This window comes from Drosophila melanogaster, chromosome 2L (assembly GCF_000001215.4).
Source record: "Drosophila melanogaster chromosome 2L".
NCBI lineage: Eukaryota > Metazoa > Arthropoda > Insecta > Diptera > Drosophilidae > Drosophila > Drosophila melanogaster.
The window spans coordinates 20,012,025-20,030,838 of record NT_033779.5 but is presented as its reverse complement, the minus strand read 5'-3'; the positions used below and the strand labels follow the sequence as shown (position 1 = coordinate 20,030,838).

At 39.7% G+C, this 18,814-nt stretch overlaps 3 protein-coding genes across 6 annotated transcripts in view, besides 3 other annotated features; 2 read left to right on the top strand and 1 right to left on the bottom strand.

Moving 5' to 3' along the window:
• The window catches only part of sNPF (short neuropeptide F precursor), a 28,459-nt gene extending 25,535 nt beyond the window's left edge, over positions 1–2,924 (bottom strand). The window contains exon 1 of the mRNA NM_165316.2: positions 2,510–2,924. The gene's annotated coding sequence lies outside the window, so the exon portion shown is untranslated. The remainder of the gene's footprint in view (positions 1–2,509) is intronic.
• A 1,547-nt stretch (positions 2,925–4,471) lies between these two features.
• Positions 4,472–4,936: a mobile genetic element.
• Positions 4,937–5,027: 91 nt separating this feature from the next.
• Positions 5,028–5,864, top strand: AANATL3 (Arylalkylamine N-acetyltransferase-like 3). The gene has a single exon (NM_136174.2). The coding sequence runs from the start codon at positions 5,058–5,060 to the stop codon at positions 5,724–5,726; it is 669 nt and encodes a 222-aa protein (NP_610018.1). The 5' UTR covers positions 5,028–5,057; the 3' UTR covers positions 5,727–5,864.
• Positions 5,379–5,422: a mobile genetic element.
• A 230-nt stretch (positions 5,865–6,094) lies between the features above and the next one.
• Positions 6,095–6,278: a mobile genetic element.
• A 7,278-nt stretch (positions 6,279–13,556) lies between these two features.
• The window catches only part of CG43861 (uncharacterized protein), a 48,599-nt gene continuing 43,341 nt past the window's right edge, over positions 13,557–18,814 (top strand). For all 4 annotated transcript variants that reach the window (NM_001299164.1, NM_136173.3, NM_001273686.1 and 1 more), the window contains exon 1: positions 13,557–14,019. The gene's annotated coding sequence lies outside the window, so the exon portion shown is untranslated. The remainder of the gene's footprint in view (positions 14,020–18,814) is intronic.

Below are 18,814 nucleotides of genomic sequence, written 5' to 3'. Positions count from 1 at the left end.
TTGTCGTCGGCTCAACAATTAAATGGGACATTTGTTGTCGTCCGGCCTAATATCATAATCTAGTGGGATACAAAATGTGTAACTATTAATTTCATTACCTTTTGTCTTGGTCCTTCTTCTTGTGCCAGTTTAATTTGGCGGAAAATTGCAGGGGCAGCTAATTAGGTTTTGCTAGGCAGGATAAATTATTTGACAGGTACCGCCCTCATTTGACCCAACCGCCAACGCAATGGAAATGCCTCATTTTTTTTTCCTCTGTGGTTTTCTTTGCGAGCATGTTATTGTGTCAACGTCTTCATTTCATTGTTTTCATTTGTTTCGGATTGGCTCTACGATTGCTGGCCTGTGGGTGCCCCAAATTGTGGCATTGACACTCGCCGGAAGCCAAGGAAAAACATTTGCCGACGGCTTCTGATCGGCCCGACATTTCTGTCTGGCATTTGTAAATCGGTTTTCACCCGCGGACCAGGCCTCAAAATTTATTGTTGACTTACCAACTCAAATCAATACCGCTCATACACACATATGTGGTTTCAATTAAATTTGAATAAATTCGATACGCTGCGAATCAAACTTTCTGACAGGATAAATTACCTGAGGAACAAGAATAGAACACAATTCTAATGAGGATAATATATTTTGTAGGAATTACCAGGGTCCTCTGATATTTTATGGAATTTAAGATGTTGTGTAATTTATGTTCAGCCACATGCTCGTATTTTTGTTTGTTTTTTATTTTTTCGATCAAAACAGATTAATATTAAATCACTGTTTTGTTAAATTTCGCTCAACTATTGTAGCTTAAATATTCACACCTGTTTACCTACATTGTAAAGTTTTAAATATTTATTCGCCGCAATCACGTTTACTGGTAATTAAGTTAGCTAAGCCTCGCAAATGTGTCGAAATTAATTCGAAAATGTCATCAGTTTAATTAATGCAATTTCCGATGCTATATTGTGGTGAGCCTAGTTCCGCCTCACCTGTTGGAATTATTTATGCAAATTGAAAGGCCAGCAAATGTTGGCAACGGATGTGTATGATAGGCGGAAACGGGTGACAAATGTTTTAATAACCTTACTTCGCCAAGTGAGTATGTTGACTTAAGTGTGAGCTCTTGACGTAACTGGTTTGTTATTTTTGCCCAATTCAAGGAGCAGGGTGGTAAATAACCAAGGGAAAAATTAAAAATTAAGAAGCAGCTAAGCAACATATCAGCCCAAAAGGACAGCCAGTTGAAGAAGGAAAAACACTAAGTTTGCATAGTGAATGAAAAAGTTTCGGGACAATTCGAGTTGTTTGTTTTGCACAAAGGAATGTCCTGCGTGGAAACTATTTTAGTCAACTCACAGTCTTAATCGTATAAAGTTTTGGGTGGAGCATAAAATATATTTGACTTAAAAATGCAGCCAATAAATAAGTAATTAATGAAAATGCGTCCACATTTAATTCACTTTGTAAATATTCCATAATCTGGATCCGATTCATTAATTCGCACGCAATTTAAATGTTTACATGCTAGTTACGCAATGTAAAGCAATGTATCTCTTTGATCACGTTATTTTATAATTACTTGCGTATTTCAACACCAGTTCGTTTGTCTTTAAATAGTTACAAATGTCACGGATAATACTTTTGAAATGATATTTATCAAGCGGCTTACAGATGTTGTTAGGGCACTTATTTTTACCAACAGATTATCATCTACAAGGGGCGTGCTCCAGTCTTGCAATTTCATCCGCTTCTTTCTCTTCCGTTTCCGCTTTTTGTTAGCCATATGTCATGAAAGTTATCGCCATGCTGCAGCATACCCACAATGCCTAAAATTTGGATCTATCAAGTAAAAGCAATCTTAATTTGTTGTTTGGCTTGCCTGCTTTTTTGATAATGGCGAAATGTTGCCTACCTGGAGTCTTCTTATTTTTTTTAGCCTTCCCACATCTCTTAGTAAAATTCGTAGTTTATGTTTAATAACCCGTTCGAGTAAAGTAACTAATGGGGTCTGTAGAAAAGGTCAACAAAATAGCTCGATGAAAGCCTTGTTTCTTACACTGACCCAAAGAGTTGTAAGAAGGTTTTATGCCAGACTTGAACAACACAGTCGAAAAAAGTTGATTGACAATTATTGATATTCTATGAGTTTTGTTTAACAAAGTAGCTGATGACGTTTTGATACGGGTGACGAGGGTCCTTTGTTGACATTAAGCGTACATCGATTGTACAAAAAGCGAACATGATTCATGGTGACTACTGACTTAATATATAAAAGATTCCGTTTTGTCGGAAAGAAATTTATATGTGTATCACATACGACCATGGTAACAAAGTGGCGTTCATTAAAATTAAGTACCACAAGAGTTTTGAAATTCTTCTGAAAATGTTTTTGAGAAAAGCTTTAAGCAGGAAGTGAAATGTTTAAGTGTAGTAAACATATATTATTCGCCGTAATTTGGATAAAACTTCAAAAATCAATTTTTTTAATTATGTACTATTAGCCTTTTTAACTTACCTGCACTTCAATATAACAAATCGCGTTCACGCAAATTTATTTTGAAATTTAAAGTGGAAACTTTATTTACTTATTCAAACGAATTGTCTTTTTCTGTATAAGATTTTCTTTAGAATGCGAGCACTGCTTTAACTGGATTTTACATTTCACAATGTCCGGATTTCAAGGAGAAGTGCCTTAAAAAGTTTTTCAATTAAGTTTGGAATTTGGCCCAATGAGAGCACGCAAATGTATGCCACGCTTTTTGCAACTGAAAATTAACTAAATGTTTGGCAACTGGCCAAACGATGGCTCAAGATCACAAAAAATTGAGTTGAAAACTGGGTTTTTTGAAACTCTCTGTTCGGTTAGCCGTTTCAAGGTTGATTGGTTGGTGGTAAGTTGAGATTCCTTCGAAGCGCGCCGAACGAATGCAACGGCCACGAGGAAAACGACTTGCTTTATAGCCAGCCGTAAAAGCCGAATTCCTCCCGAAACCCAACGAAGTTGATGATGTCGGCATGTGGCAGGCAGTTCAACTTCAACTGGTTGCTCCTGTTGCTTCTTCAATCAAAAGCTTTTCCTGCTAGCCGGCTACCCGAGGTTTGAGTCCTCGCTAATGGAGAACATTTTGCCGCCCACGCATTTTATACCCTCATTTGTGAATTGAAGTGGGAGGTATTTCGATCGGCCAGCAGTTTGTTCAAGCGAATATATGTTTGCATACATATAACTAACTGATCAAGGCATTAAGTCATTGAATCCATTTTGAGCACTCTGAGGAGTGATCGGATCCCATCATCCCATCTAAAGAATATTTAATTTTTGCAATGAAGAATCAATTTGTGTTCTTAAAGTTAAATTCATTTGTATTTTTAGTTTCTAGCCATTTGTGAAGATACGCTTCATATGTATTGCACAGCATGATAATGAGTACAGAGTATCCCATAGTCGACTTCCGCTAAGCTAAGCTTCCTTCCATTTTTGTTCCCCATCCTGTTGTTGTTGCAGTGACGTCAGCGCACTGATTTAAAGCTGTGCTAGCTGCCTGCCATTCGCTGGAATCTGAATTGGCCAAGTTGTTGTAGAGCTGGTCACCTACGCACGCATATTGGTAGGCGGCGCCTACGCTGGGATAGCGAAAGCTAAAGTCAGGCAGGATATAGATATTCAGATATTTTGGCCTTTATTCGCTCATATTTGTAATCTGCCATGCGGGTTGCTTACTCCTGTCCGCATTTCCCCTTCTTGAATTTCATCTTGCAGCTGTATTTACTTTTCACTTTTGACAAGCTGTCTCTTAATGAGCAATGAAATAGCTTAACAGGAAAAACAATATTTTGTTGAGCCCTATAAATGCGGTAAGCATTATATATGCGTCATTTGGTCCGAGCGAAAATGGATATGGCTTATTAGCGCCTTGCAATAAAGCTTAATATATTTCTTAAGCGGCATTTCAAATGTTAAAAGATTAGAGTGTACTCTTTATGCTTGTAGTATCTCTCTCTCTCTTGTTGAATATGCCAATAACTGAGTAATAATAACAAATAATCGTGACACTTCACTATACTTGAAACCATAAAGAGCGCTACGTGGATTTTCTCGACTAGCAGATACCCGTTAGTTTTTAGTTTTAACATTTTATTGGCATAGCGAACAAAATTAATCGGAGGGACACTCCCGATCAGGAGTACATATATATGTACATATATACATTCTATTAAACGCTTTCTTGTACCGCTTATATACAATAATTCTCAACTAATTTACTTTTCGAGTGACGGGTACACAAGTGGAAATAGCTATTCAAACGGCAAAGCTATTCGAAACCCAAGTAGTTGCTATCCACATCTTATCGCCTAGCTACTCCACCTTTAATTGTAAACTGAATTATGATAAGGTCAACAAATACTAGCGCTGAAAGTTTAAAAATCTGACGAAGCTTCAAATTTGTAAACTCGTTACTCGTAGAGTAAGAGGGTATACTAGATTCCTTGAAAAGTATGTAACAGGCAGAAGAAAGTGTTTCCGACTATATAAAGTATATATATTCTTGATCAGGATCAATAGCCGAGTCGTTCTAGCCATGTCCATCTGTCCGTATGAACGTCAAGATCTCAAATACTATAAAAGCTAAAAGGCAAGGACGCAGCGTTTGTTGAACCATGTTGCCACGCCCACTCTGAGGCCCAGAAACCACACAAGTCCGCCACGCCCACACATATTTTTTCACATTTTTATTAGTCTTATAACGCCCACTCTAACCCCCTACAACCGCCGAACCGGTCACGACCACACTTTGGAAGAATTTTAAAATTTTTAATCATTTTATTCCACAATATCTATCGATATCCCAAAAAGAGAACAATTTTCGCGTTCGCATAATCACTAGCTGAGTTACGGGCATCTGATAGTCGGAAAACTCGAGTATAGCATTATCTCTTGTTGTGATATAGTGTTTTTAGAAAATTGATAACCCACTTGTATAAATACACTGATCAGCTGACCATTACTTTAGTTTCGATTCATTCGTTAAATAAGTAACTTCAGAGTTAGGATCAAAACCACGATGGCCTCAAGCATTAAAGACGGCATTACCATAAGGACCATGACAAAAGAGGATTACCCCAGTGTAAAAGCCTTTTTGAAGGATAACTTTTTCCAATCAGAGCCACTGTGCCAGTCTACTAGCGAGAACGTTCAAAGTCAAAACGAGAAGGAGAACGATGAGTATCACCTGTCGATGATTGCTCAGGGCACGTGTTTGGTGGCCATCGACGAGAGCAATGGTGGAAAATTTGTGGGACTGGTACTTGCCGGTGCCCAGTATCCCGAGGACTTGGAGAAGCATCGCATTGAGGCGGAGTCCATGGAGCAGCACTTTTGGGCTCGCGCATGCATAATGCTATCTAAAATTGAACGGGAGGCCAACCTCTTTGAGCGTTTCGGCATCTCGAAACTGCTCTACTCCCACATTACCAGTGTCGAATCTTCGATGAGGGGCAAAGGACTGGGATCACGACTGGCCGCCACCTTGATGGATGTGGGTCGAGCTAAAGGATTTCCCGCAATGACGGCCTACTGCACAAGCTTCTACTCCGCCCGCCAGAAGGAGGCACTGGGGATGAAGTGCGTCCATTCGCTTCCCTACGCCGACTACAAGGACGATCAAGGACGACCGATCTTTACACCCGCAGAACCACACACTATGGCTCGAATTATGTTCATCAAACTGTGATTATTAATTATTATTATTTTATACAAAAATGTGACGTAAGGAAGATGATTAAATCATAAGGTAAATTTAAATAAATACCCGTTATATGACGAAAATAAAATAAAAACCATAAAGAGTATTTAGCAGAACTCGAAGTACAACACATGATTTGCGTTTTTATTTTTTTAACTTTTTTAATAAACCGAAATGAGCACTTATGTGAAGTTCATCGGTTATCAGAAAGCGATTGCTTCACATTTTCCAAGCAAGTGAAAATAATCTATACAAATACTTATAAATAATAAATAATTTATATAAATAATACAAATAATAAACATTTATCGGAGTGGCAATATTTTGAAAGAAACTTGCTTAGCGTAGGCAACAGAATGCTTAATAATATTTTCTAGCTTTAAAGTTCCTGAGATCTAACAATTAATACGGGCAAACAGAGGAAAGGACATGGCCAGATCGAATCGGATATTGGTCCTGATGAAGAATGTGCATATATTCATTATGGGGTCGGAAAAGCATTCTTCTACCTGTTACCTTCTATTTCAGACTATAAATCTATTGTAGCCTTTTACTCTACAAGTATATTTACTTACTTCCATACTTACCAAATACTTTCTACATTTTGTCTACATGTATGTTTAAGCTAAACAAAATTTTTACATAACTTTTTAATTTACATTCTTTTCACTCTGTTTTTATTTGTCACAACTAAAAGCTTTTTGTATTTATTATTAGAAGAAGCTTTAATCTTAGATTCGACTTCCTATAAAACGAATATATATTTTTTTATATTTATTGTAAATAATATTTATTTAGTTCAATTGAACAACAAATAGTTGTATAGTGCAGCTTATACCAACACACACTTTGAAAAAGTACAAATTTCTAAGAAAATTTGCGAAAATTATACCACTGTTAATAAGGGGCTCATCATCACTCTCTCTGTAACCAATAATTTGTTTACTGCTCTAGTACAACTTTTAAATAATAAACTGCACCTATCCTGGTAAAGGAAACGATATGTTTATTTTTCTTTACCTCCTAAAACTGTTCTGTCAAATTTTCCTGCATAATGATAAATCTGAGAAAATTCTGTCCTTAGTTTATTGAAAAGTATGTGGTGCGTTACTCAACATACATAAGTATTAAAATAAAGAAAAATAAATTAAAAAAAAAGCCTTGAACTGGATTATAAAAATTTAATTTTAGTTTGCATGCAAATTTGTTTTTTACACCAGATTTGTATTTTTTCTCATTCTGCTTAATATATTTTCGGAAACATCATTCGTATGAAACAGCAATCTTTTCCTCAGTTAAGCATACAACTGTTATAAATGTTATTTATTGCTTTTGTAATGTCAAGGTAATTCGCTTATAATAATTAAAGTGTTTCCAGCCAGGTGTCGGTACTATTGACGATGGCCAGTGGGTGAAGTGGCATACATATGTATGTACTCACCGTTTCAACAGTTTACACCCACTTTGATTTTATCACTTGACCGTAGGCCTACACCTAAGCCAAAAAAAATGCACTCAAGAGCCGTTGGATATCAATTAAATTCATACTCTAAGCCAACGATCATAACTTGACGGCTCAATTAGCCGCTTGTAGGTCTTGGGAAGGTGTGAAAAATCACATGGAAGCGGTATTAATTGAAAACCCATTACTCCCATGGAACCACCAGGATGGGACTATCGTTAACCATGATTTGCTGGCCGTGCAACAGGCGAAGGCCTCGTTACGTGCCATTCCCATTCCTATATATTCCTAGATTCCTGCTCCTGCTGGGCGATGGGCGATGGGACCCCGTGGATAATGATAATTTCGCATGACGCTTTCCGCTTTCCGCTCGACTGACGCTGTTGTAAAATTTTATCGCCGAAACATGACGGGCAAATCAATTTTTATTATTTTATCATCATCGACGCCTGCTAAGCGGCTTCAAGAATCTTCATCGCGCGGAGGTGAGACTTTTGTGCGAGTGCCGCAGAAATATGTAAGACATCGCTAACTAAACCCAATCGTGGGGGGAAAGGACGCCCGGCAACCTGGTAACATCCCGGCCCTAGTAGACTACCGCCAGAACAATAGAACCCACTTGGGTTGCCCGCCACTCCGGCCTCAACAATGCGCTAAATCATTATCAGTAATTATGCATTGTGCGCCCCCTGACAATGCAACTCATCTGGGAGGATGTATGGGGTCTCCGACTGCCGCCGACTGTCGACTGCCTTTCTGAATGCGCTTTCCATTTATTTTTGCATTTCATTTTCCCCTTGTTTTGTGCACACATTTATGATTGATTTCGCTGATTGCAGTTGGCCTTGAGGTGGCCTTGTTCTATTAATAGGCCCGTCAATCCTTTCGGACGCGTCCTCCCACCTCATCATCATCATCAGGTGGTTTCCTCAAACACCTCCGCTGGTGTTCGCCCGGAGCTGCATAATTGATGTGCTTTGGGCAAGCGTTTTATGCAATTAAACAAGCTGCTAATGCCATTTGCAGATGCATCAAAGTAAACCACAGTCTGGGGAAGGAAAATAGGGGCCACGACGTTGTCCTATTTGGCAAGTAATTTCCAAATTAAGTGATAACCCAGAAGAGGGCCAAAAGCCGGGGAGGTGCATCTCATAAATCACTCAACTGTTGCTCAAAAGATGGTTGGCCTACTCCTGAGGGTTTTTGGGGTGAGCCATGCTGGGAGGGGCTGGGAGCCAGGGGATCGAAAGCCTTAATCTTTAACAGACTGGGCTTCTTTGGCCAAAAGCTGGATAATAATAGGTTGCACGGGTAGATATTAAAGTTCTGTTGACTTCATTAAGGTGCATTCTGTCACTTAAATCAATTGATATGCTTTACTAAAACAGGAAAAATGTTTTTGTAATTTAAACTTTAACCAAACCTAATCAGACCCTATCTGCCAAATTTATTTATTATTTTTAAATTTAGTTTTTAATAAGTTAGTTACAATGCTTGCTTTTTAACATACCAAGAAAACTGATAAACCTAACTACATAATTGCATATAGTATTGGGATCCATGCTTATAAACGAACTTCTGCTTGATTCTGGACAAACCGTCTTAAGTGAACTTGTATCTTAAGCTTTCTCTGAGTGCAACATTGACGTTCCAGGGTAATAAATTAAGCTGCATTTGGCTATTTTTGTGGTCATTAGGCAAGACTGCAGTTTGTCTGTTTTTGGACTTGAGCCTATAAGCGATGGGCAGTCGGCCATCGACCATCGACCATCGACCATCGACCATCTTTCCAGTTGGCCAGAACTGAGCCGTAGAACCTGCAGAGCGATGCAGGCCACTACTATCTGCCACAAGTTTTAATGAAGTCTCGCCTGAAGTTCCATATGTCTGCCGGAGATGCGGAGGTAGGCTGAGTTATGCCTCGGTAGTCTTCACGTGGAAATGGCATTATGAGTTATGTGTCTGTGGTTCCGCTGAGGATGGCTTAATTTCTCGTCATCGTCGTCGTCATCGACCCCGCGAAATTTCTCCCACAGTGCCACACAGTTCAATTAACATAATTAATGTGCTCAGCCCAACTGCACTCGTCTTGCCATGACTCGACTCATTGAAACTCGGTGGAATATTTTCGGATCTGTTTACGCATTGTTATAGCTCAATTCGAGTTGCCTGCACCTCTGACACCTGTCTTAATGAACAATTAACTGGAATCGCTTTTTAAGCCGTTCGCTTCACCTATAAACAAGCAAACATATATAGTTCATTTGGGTTTCTAGCCGAGGGGTAATTGTTTGGCCACCTACTTAATGGTTTGCATGTAATAATATTTTCGAATTAACCAAATGTAATCATGGCTAACTTTTGTTCCTCACATATTCTCATAGTTTCGAAGTGGTGGCTTCCGTTTCGAGCTTCTGTGCTTTTATTACATATCAAATTGTTTTCATAAGGCCATGAGAATTATTAAATAGCATGTTGATATTTGTGGCCCAGCCCTTCCGCCCAGTTCACTTAAAATAAATATAATGAATACACCATCCAATAGCGATTAAACTCAGTAAATATTGCAAAATGGCATCTGTAAACATGAATACGTTAGCGTAAATCCTTCAATATTTCATTTTATTGTTGCAAAGTAATTTCTTCGTTCACTTGGCAATCAGCTAGCCATTTACTATTCTTAAACTTTTCAAAAGATTAAACGAATTTTTTGTTGTTCGAAAAGTTTGAATCACTTTAAGCAGTCAGGACCACAGCTAATGCATGTTATAAAGTTTTACTTTCCAGATGCTTGTGAAGTTTTATGACGGCATTTCGAGCTCATAGTCAGGACTCTGAGGAGTGACAGTTGAGCATGTTTAGCTGCCGTTAGGTGGGCATATTAAATGACTCCTGGCGGGTTAATAATCTCGTCCATGCCCGGGCCATTTGGCAGTTTTGGATATCATCTTTTTCGGGAAGGGTGGTCCCCTTCAAAGCCCCTCCCCCCCACCGCCCCTTTTCCACAACAAGTGCACTCGAGAAACAATTTCAGATTGCACTCAAAGTTAAATGGGCGCCCAGAAAGGTGACGATGGGCTTAAGCAGCCGAGCGGACATGTGTGAAATATGATATGCTCATTAGGGCTCTTGGCCTGTCTTTTTCCATCCAGCCACCCGGCTGCCACGCCCCTTTCGCCCCGAAACGACCCGGCCCGCCCAAGTCGCCACGCAAGTCAAGTGCATAAATAAACGACTGGCTGCCTCTTAATGAGAAAGATGACGAGGGTGATGCGGCGTACACCTGCCGCCCGTCTGCGTTTGTGATATATCATCCGGCTGCCGGTACGCAGCCAAGGACACCTGACAGTTCCACCTCATCCTCCCACCCCCATCTAGCCACCCAGCCAGCCACCCATCCGGCCACCCATCCTGCCACCCACCCAACCACAGGCTTGAGTGAGAAATGTAAAGCAGTGGGACAGCGGGAATCTGCATCTCAGTCAACTGGTTTTCACGGCTCGTTCCCGATGGCAGACCTTTTGGATTCTGCCCAGGGAATCCTTGGATGTTTATGTTCGTTTAAGAAGACAACTTGTTGCTAAACAAATTCTTAGCTGGCAACGATTTTAAATGAATGGTTGGGTCTACAAATGGTTTGTATGATATATCCACATCCACACAGACCAACCACATTCACAGCTATAAAATCCATAAATAGCTCAAGAGCTATTATCAAACCACTTTCATGTACGCTCACTTCACAAGAGTATATCAATCCCAATGAATCCCACTTGAGTTGGCGATTCTGGTTTTCACTTCGGTCGGTCTTAGTAAGATTGTTGTTACAGTGCGTGGTCAATCGGCATAATAAATCATTATAACGCCCACCGAAGCCAAAACTCCGATCACCGATTAAGTCATCATCAGCACAGGGCCAGAAGACCGAAAGGAAATTAAGTGGACTCAGCGACATGGCCAAGATCGGCGGTGGAAACAATGCGTCGTCGTCATTACTGGCGTGCCCAAAACTCGCCTTGGGGTCAGGGTCGGGTTTGGACCTGGGTTCGGGATCGGTTTCTCGACTTCTTCGGCTTGACGGGGTCCATTGACGCCAGCCGAGCGCCGTTGGCGGGGCTCACTTAAAAACTAATAGAGATTTAATCTGTTTGACTTGCCAATGAAGTCATTTAGAATGTAAATATTGCGACGAGTACAGATGGCTAAAGCAGCGTTCTCAAATGGAGCGTTCCGAGTGTGCAAAGCCTGTTTTAAGCTGAATGGAAGATAGTCTTATCCATAAGGAAGATACTTCTAATCTATTTACTTTTCTACTAACATTGTGACTTAATATGAGGTTAGACAGGAAAACTCAATAGAAACTTGGGTTCATTGGCTACAAGATTGGGTTTCGTCACCTCACAAGACGATATACCTGTTATTATCCCCACTTCCTGGCTTGCAGTTCTTTTCTAACACCGATTGCATCAAAGTCCTCCTCCGCTCAAGTGGATTATGTTTCTTTTTGCATCTTGCAACTACTACTACTACTATTACTACTACTATCGCCTGTCCTGAGGCACCTGTTGAACCCACACCGATGGCCATATTATTTACCTACATCTCAATCTCAACCATAATCACAATATTTACACCTTTCTCCGTCGCTCTTTCGATGCTGGCTTCCGCTCCTCGATGGAGGAAACAGTGTTACACAAATGCAAATCAATTGTAAATACAAATAGAAAACCTGGCCGAAAGCAGTGGAGCAAAAGGTAACATTTACTATAAATAACAAAACACCGTTAGCCTGAGGAAATCTTCGCCAAAGTTGGAGTAGTAGATACACCTGAAAACTGCATACAATCGATGTAAAAATTTTATATATAAAATTTCTCGATGCTATACAAATGAAATATAATTTGGTAAGTGTCCTCAAGTTTTGAGTAAACTGTGGCTGAAAATGCACTTCTACTTGTTTACCTAAAATGTTGCCAAATAGTTAGTTGCACAGTTTTTCTTTCGGTATTGCGACTGCAACTAGAAGCCTTGCGTTTTCTTGCCCTGGTGTGAATTTATTGCTTAATCATGCGACTTTAAAACGGCACGGCTGGCAGGTAAAGGCAGCTGGGTTTTGGATTCGGTTTTAACAAGGTGAGTGCTTGTCCAACTGGACGCGCTCCGTTTTATTTTCTGGCCATATTCTACGGCATCTTGCCGGTAGAAGAACGAAGTTCATTTGTGACTGCAGCTCAGTGTCGTTTGTTTTATTCGCCGAGTGGATGATGAATATATAATATAGATAGATAGATATATAGATAGATATATAGATGGTTAGATAGATAGGTAGATAGATAGATAGATAGATGGTAAGATAGATAGATAGATAGATAGATAGGTAGATAGATAGGTAGATAGATAGATAGATAGATGGATAGATAGATAGGTAAATAGATAGATATATATAGATAGATAGATATATAAATAGATAGATAGATAGACAGATAGATAGATATACAGATAGATATAAAGATAGATAGATAGATAGATCAACCGATAGATATATGTTAGATAGATAGATAGTTTGATTGCAACCTGCCAGCATGTTCGATTCTGGGCTGGCATGTTGAAGTTCGATTCGAACAAGCTGGTGTTTGAGTCCAACAATCTTGGGCTTAAATTCTTCTTAAAGTATAAAATAACAATTCCCTTAAAATTGAGATTTAGAGTTTTACTTTTGAGTTCTGGCTAAACTTATTTTTATTAGATAAACAACAATCCTACTTCTCGAACCCTTGCTTCTGCCTCTGCGGTCATTTTCGTGACCAGATTCGGAATTGTGAATAGTTAGGTTGTGAGCTCTTCTAGAACAGCTGATATGCAAATATGATAGAGGTTAGAATTGACCATGTTTTGATTATTTATAAATCAAATCAAGTATTAATAATATCATGTGATGATGAATTTTGTCGATTTAAAAAATGTGAAAGTTTTTGTTAGGTATGTAAATAGCAAACTAATAACAGAGGGAAATTTAGTTCCGTGTAAATCTTTCGACAGAGAGTCTTAGAACAGGATGTCTTGGAAACTAAAAGACGTGAGAATTAAGAACAATGCTAAATAATTTTAAATGAAATATATCCATTAAATATTTCTTATTAATGAGATATTTAAATAAGGATTTCTTTACACAGTTCAGTATTTTACATCGAATTTGAATATCACTCATACGCCTGTGTTAAAAATTATATTTTCACCTGGTTAGGAAGGAGAAAAACTGAACGGAGGCAAGGCAACATGTTCGAATCGAACTCGCGATGCTTTCGCGCGGGTAACTAACTGCGAACATAAAGCTCACCACTCAGTCTAAAAACGAGTTTCAACGCGTTCGGCTGCCGACCCGCTCGATTTTTGAATTCATTTTTTGGCCAGGCCCACTGAAAAAAAAAAGAGAAAAAACCAATCGAAAACAAAGCCTCATTGCGCCCCATTAGGCAAATGCTAAATTAGTCCGTTGTGTAAAGGTGTAAAGCATTATTTTGTCGAAATTCGCCTGCCGCAACAAACCCCATTTGCTTGTGTTGGTTTAAGCCCAATTGTTTGGCCAAAGTACCGCGGAGTTTTGTAAAAATATTTCTGGAAAATCTTCCCCAAAGTGCAGTGATTGTGTTTGTGTGCTCGTATCGTTTGTAGAACGGTAACAGGTAAAACAACATCAACAATCCGAGTCCGAACGAGCGGCCGATGTCGGTGAATATAACCATTAAAATGAAGTTAAAGTCGCTCCCGAGCTGCATACAAATGCTGCTGTAAATAAGTCTAAACAAACACTTGCATTTGGTGAGTTTCAATTGCCTCAATGGGCTTTTTTTTTGGGTCTGAGGTCGGGGGTGTTGGCCACATGTGGAATAAATCATAATTAGTGGGGCTTAAGTCTCGAATTGGGTTATGGGTACAACGGAAACTTAAGTGTGGGAATCAGTGCTAGTTGTCTTTATTTGTGAAACTATTTCGAACTGCGTTAATTGTGGCCCAGTGGTTGCCGTGTATACTTATCGCATTAGCGCGCTCAAGGAGCTGGAAATAATAGATACGCTAATAGATACATATGTGGTTTTAAAATTGGAGTAGATATAAGAAATCAAAATAAATATTCAAGCTACTTTTTCGCTTTACCTTGCTTAACAGGTACTTTAAATTGTGTTTTGATTTTAATCAGATACATTTCTGACCATCTGCAAGTTTATACTAATCCAAAACTATATCTATATAACTATATAACTCCACACCAACTTTTCCCTTCACTTTGTGAACACATTTTTCGGGATTACATTCTAAACAGAATTTCCGTTAGTATGAACCAAAATGTAGCTACTTAGTTTTCCGTTTTATTTGTTTCATTTTCTACTGCTCTCTGACAATTTTTGTCGCGAAAAAGTTTTTGGGATAGAAAGTTTATATTGTGAGCTAATTTGAGTTTGCATGGATAAAAGGGTAGAATTACGTTATATTTGTAAGTGTACATTTGGCCATGTGAAGCCATTTACCAATTCCAGGTAGTACACATTGTAGTCTTGTTTAAGCCGTTAACTCTGGGCGGACTTGAGTTCCTTGACTCTCGGTACTGTTCTGAATTATATGGAAGCAACCCGCAAATTTTCAGTGCTTGTGGAAATTATTTTCCGACAGTTGCTAATAAACCTGCCTACTTCATGGGCACAGCTCGCAACGGTCATTACTCATGCCAAATCTTCTGTCACTTCACACCTTCTCCGTCTAATTCTACGGTCAACTTGTCAACACGATGTGAAGTGGGGTCTGTGTGCGTGAGAGCTCTTAAGCCTTATGCAACAGCTCAAATTAGCCATGCAATTTGTACTTAACTATTTGCAGCGTCTTGTTGCAAGTTGGGGTCTTGGGGAATCGAAATGGAGGCTGGCGACTGGGGGCTGGTGACTGGAGAATGGAGAATGGAGAATGGGGTAATGGCTTCCACAGGGCACTCGCTGCAGAGGCGGGAATAATAAAATGTCCAAGGACTTGGAGCGGACAAGCGACAAGTTTATCACTTGTTAAGCCAAACGCTGCAGACATGCAGCCGGCTTCATCCTGCACCATTCCTACCCAGACGCCCAGTCCTACTCCTATTCCTACTGCATCCGAGCACCCCGCTCCGGGAATCCAACTCTAGACAACGTCGGCGTCGAGTGGCAGGCCCAGATGGGCGCGGCAGATAAGGAACTGGGCCCAGACCCAAAAGAGCAGGCCAAGAATAGGGCGTTCTGGGTCCGATCCTATTTGCATGCCACTCGCTTGAAGTGGGCCACACTCGGTCCGGATGAAAGCGGATATCAGAATACACAGAGACAAGATGTGAAGCGTTTGTAATCCAAATCCATTTACTCATCCGATCTTAAGTCCTCCAGGGAGGAGGTAGGTGTACTTTAAATCCTAATCTGAGTTTGGCCTCATACAGTCAAAATGTATATAAGATAAAACAAGAAAAACATGCATTTTAGTGCAATATATGTTGGATAGTTTGCGAATACTGGCGTTCGTCACCAAAGTTTCCTGATTTATTTTCTGTGCACGATTGGATGAGACAAAGGAAACATATAAAAAACATTTATTATTAATTGGTGCGTGCTAGTATTTATAAACCTGCTTTACAATTTCATGTAAATTATTTCTTTTATTCGTAAAAAGCTAGCCATATTGCATTAAAATACATCCGAATTTTTTTGTTGCTCTACAAACAACTACAAAATAGTTAATAATATCTTTAGACTGCAATCACTGTTTGGAATAAAGTTTTGCCATCTATAAGCCATCAGGCAAATCGTTTGCTATTATATTCATAATCCCAATCTAAAGCCAATTGGATGCCATTTTTGAGTATCCTTAGGCAGCTGGGACTTAAAGTTGAGTCTAACGATATGGTCCCGACCTTTTCGGGAGTTCCTCGAAATGGGATATCATCCACAGCCCGTCGCCCAAAACGGAGGCTTTCGCAGACGCAGCTGCTCCTCTTTCATTTGGGCCATTTAAATAATGGCTGCAAATGGCTGGGTGACAATAAAGAAGACCGGCAGCCACCACAAGTGAAGTTACCCAACAAAGCAGACTTCGGCTATAAATAGTTGAGAAAAAGTCAGGAAACGAATGTCAACTGAAAAATTACGTATACGCAGACATCGATGCTCATCGATAGTGAGACATGGGCTCGCTTTCGTTTCCGCTGTTGAGTCGAGCGTGTTGACTTTTCATTTTCCAATTTTTATTTAAATTTTTGTCTGTCGAACGGCGTCACTCTTGTTTATGACCATTTAATTGACACGCTACCTGGCAGTCGAAGCTCTTCTGGGAATATTTCCATTTATTGAGGCCATGGGACATAATTGATTATGAACTGGGGAAATTGTGCCAGTCAATAAAGAAAATCGCACTGTCAAGATCGAGGAGACAGCAGCTTTAAATGTGTGCACATGTCTGGTTAGCATTTTGGAAAATTGTGTATCAATGTCACTCAAGTGCAGCGTCCTTCGACTTCGAAATTTGATCCCTTTCTAATTAAAATATCTGTCCTTAAATATCAAACACAATGCAAATATTATGAATGTGCAAATATGTCAACGAATTATCCGTCAGATTGTCAGTAAGGAAATCTAGGAAGTCATTCTAAATGAAATGTTACACTGGAAAACAATATTCGAGGAATCGAAGATATGCATTCAAAAATAGCATGTAAAGCAATAATTCAAGTTATCATTTAATTTTATAATTTTCAGCAATATATAGATTTATTTTCTAAGTGCACCAAACGAGCCATTAGAAGGTAAGCAATCAGTTAATCTACCTCACAACTCAAGAGCTACAATTGAAATCCTCTATTAAATCAGCTCTCCACTCACAAGAGCACTTTGTAATTAACTCTTACAAATCTATTAGAATAAACTTTCCCAAGAAGCTCGACCAATTAGTATTATTAAAGTGTTGTGCTGTTCGCAGGCAAGAGTCCCTCCATTTAGCCAGGCCAAAAGAACAGGTGGCTAAACAATGCTAGTCACTCCTTTGGATCTGCCCGAGGTCGTCACTTTGATTTGCACAAGGTATTTGCAGGGAGCAGCAACAATGGCATTGCTTTTACGCAACTTTAATTAGCAGGACAAACAAGCTGTTCTGACACGCCAGGAGGTAATACCTTTGACTACACGCCCACCCACCCCTCTCGTCCTTTGGATGGCGTTTTTCCCTGGCAACCGGACAACCGTTGACAAACGGAAGGTAGCGGGAGAAATGGCGGGGTTGTTGTGGCACCCAAAATATGCTAAACACAAAGTCAGAGTTGAAATTTAATTAAAATGTTGCTGGCAAAAGCATTGAACTGTGGATATGCAAAATGCTCGCTTTCAGGGCCCATGCTGCGTATGCGCAATTTTTTGCCTATTACCAGCAATTAATGCGGCTATCTTCTTAGGCAGCCTGCTAATTGAATTTTTGGTTGTCCCAAGGGCTTCTTTGAGTTTGGCAGTCGCTGACCCTTTTGTTTTTCCTCTCGCACGTGTCCTGCAAAATTGATAAGCCATAAATATTCGTTATGCCTAAAAGCAACAGTTTGGCCACACAGCATAAACATAAAAGGGATGCCAATGCCCCCAAAAACCTTCTTTTCAGCTTGAATTCTATCCCTTTTCTCTCAAACAAAATGCCCAACAAAGAGCACGAAAAGTTTTGTTCTTGCAAGATTCCATGTTATGCTTCATTAACTTAATGCTGTTTTCACAATAAATTTTCATTCTTTCCATTTCGGCGCTAACAAAGAGCATTTCAAACACGCTTATGCTAATCCCAAGGAATTTCCATTTCGATTTTTCCCCTATATCTCGATGGCTTCCTGGTTCTCCTGTTGTTGATTTCGCAGATAGTGTGCATAATTTGGAAGTTTTCTTCCTTTTTTATAGCAGGACTGCAACTGGCTTAGATAACCATAAATGTTGCACGAGTGTTGAGGATGCCGAAAAATGATTTATTTTGCATGTACCCAACACTGCGGAGTTAACCCTTTTTAATAACAAATGCCTCTGGTGGCTCAAGGGGGTCCCCTCGTTTCTGGGTCCGCTTGAGTGACTAGCTGTCACGATTTGCTCTATGTTAGAACTTATGACTCTCTGGCGGGGAGAATGAATGCATCAGGTAAACGAACTGATGAACTGGGCACAGGTAAATGGGGCGGGAAAACAACATGTTTAAAATTGTATTAAGTGAAGTGCAGCCCTTGGCCCTTCTATGAATATGCTTACTTTATTGGAGCGTGAGTCCCTGAGCATTCATCCCATTCCCGTGCAGTTGGCACTCTCTGTCACGCTTTGATTGAGTTCAGTCGGCTTTTCAGCTGCCAGGGGGTCCATCCATCAATATCCATAGAAATGCTGCTGACCCACCAGCTTGCCACCATGTTCTGTGAACTGAAATGAAGTGAAATATTTATATCAAAAGGGTGTGCTGGTGGTAATCAAAAGCTAATAAATGTTCTGATTTGCCCAATAAATCTGAGTGGAAGAAGACCTGTTGATTTACGTGTTACGTGGTAACTAACTATTCAGTCATGAAAAAATAGTAGAATGAATCCGAAAAT

Bases quoted from the DNA above. Each gene is read 5' to 3' on its own strand.
- AANATL3 (NM_136174.2), top strand. From the start codon at position 5,058: ATGGCCTCAAGCATTAAAGACGGCATTACCATAAGGACCATGACAAAA.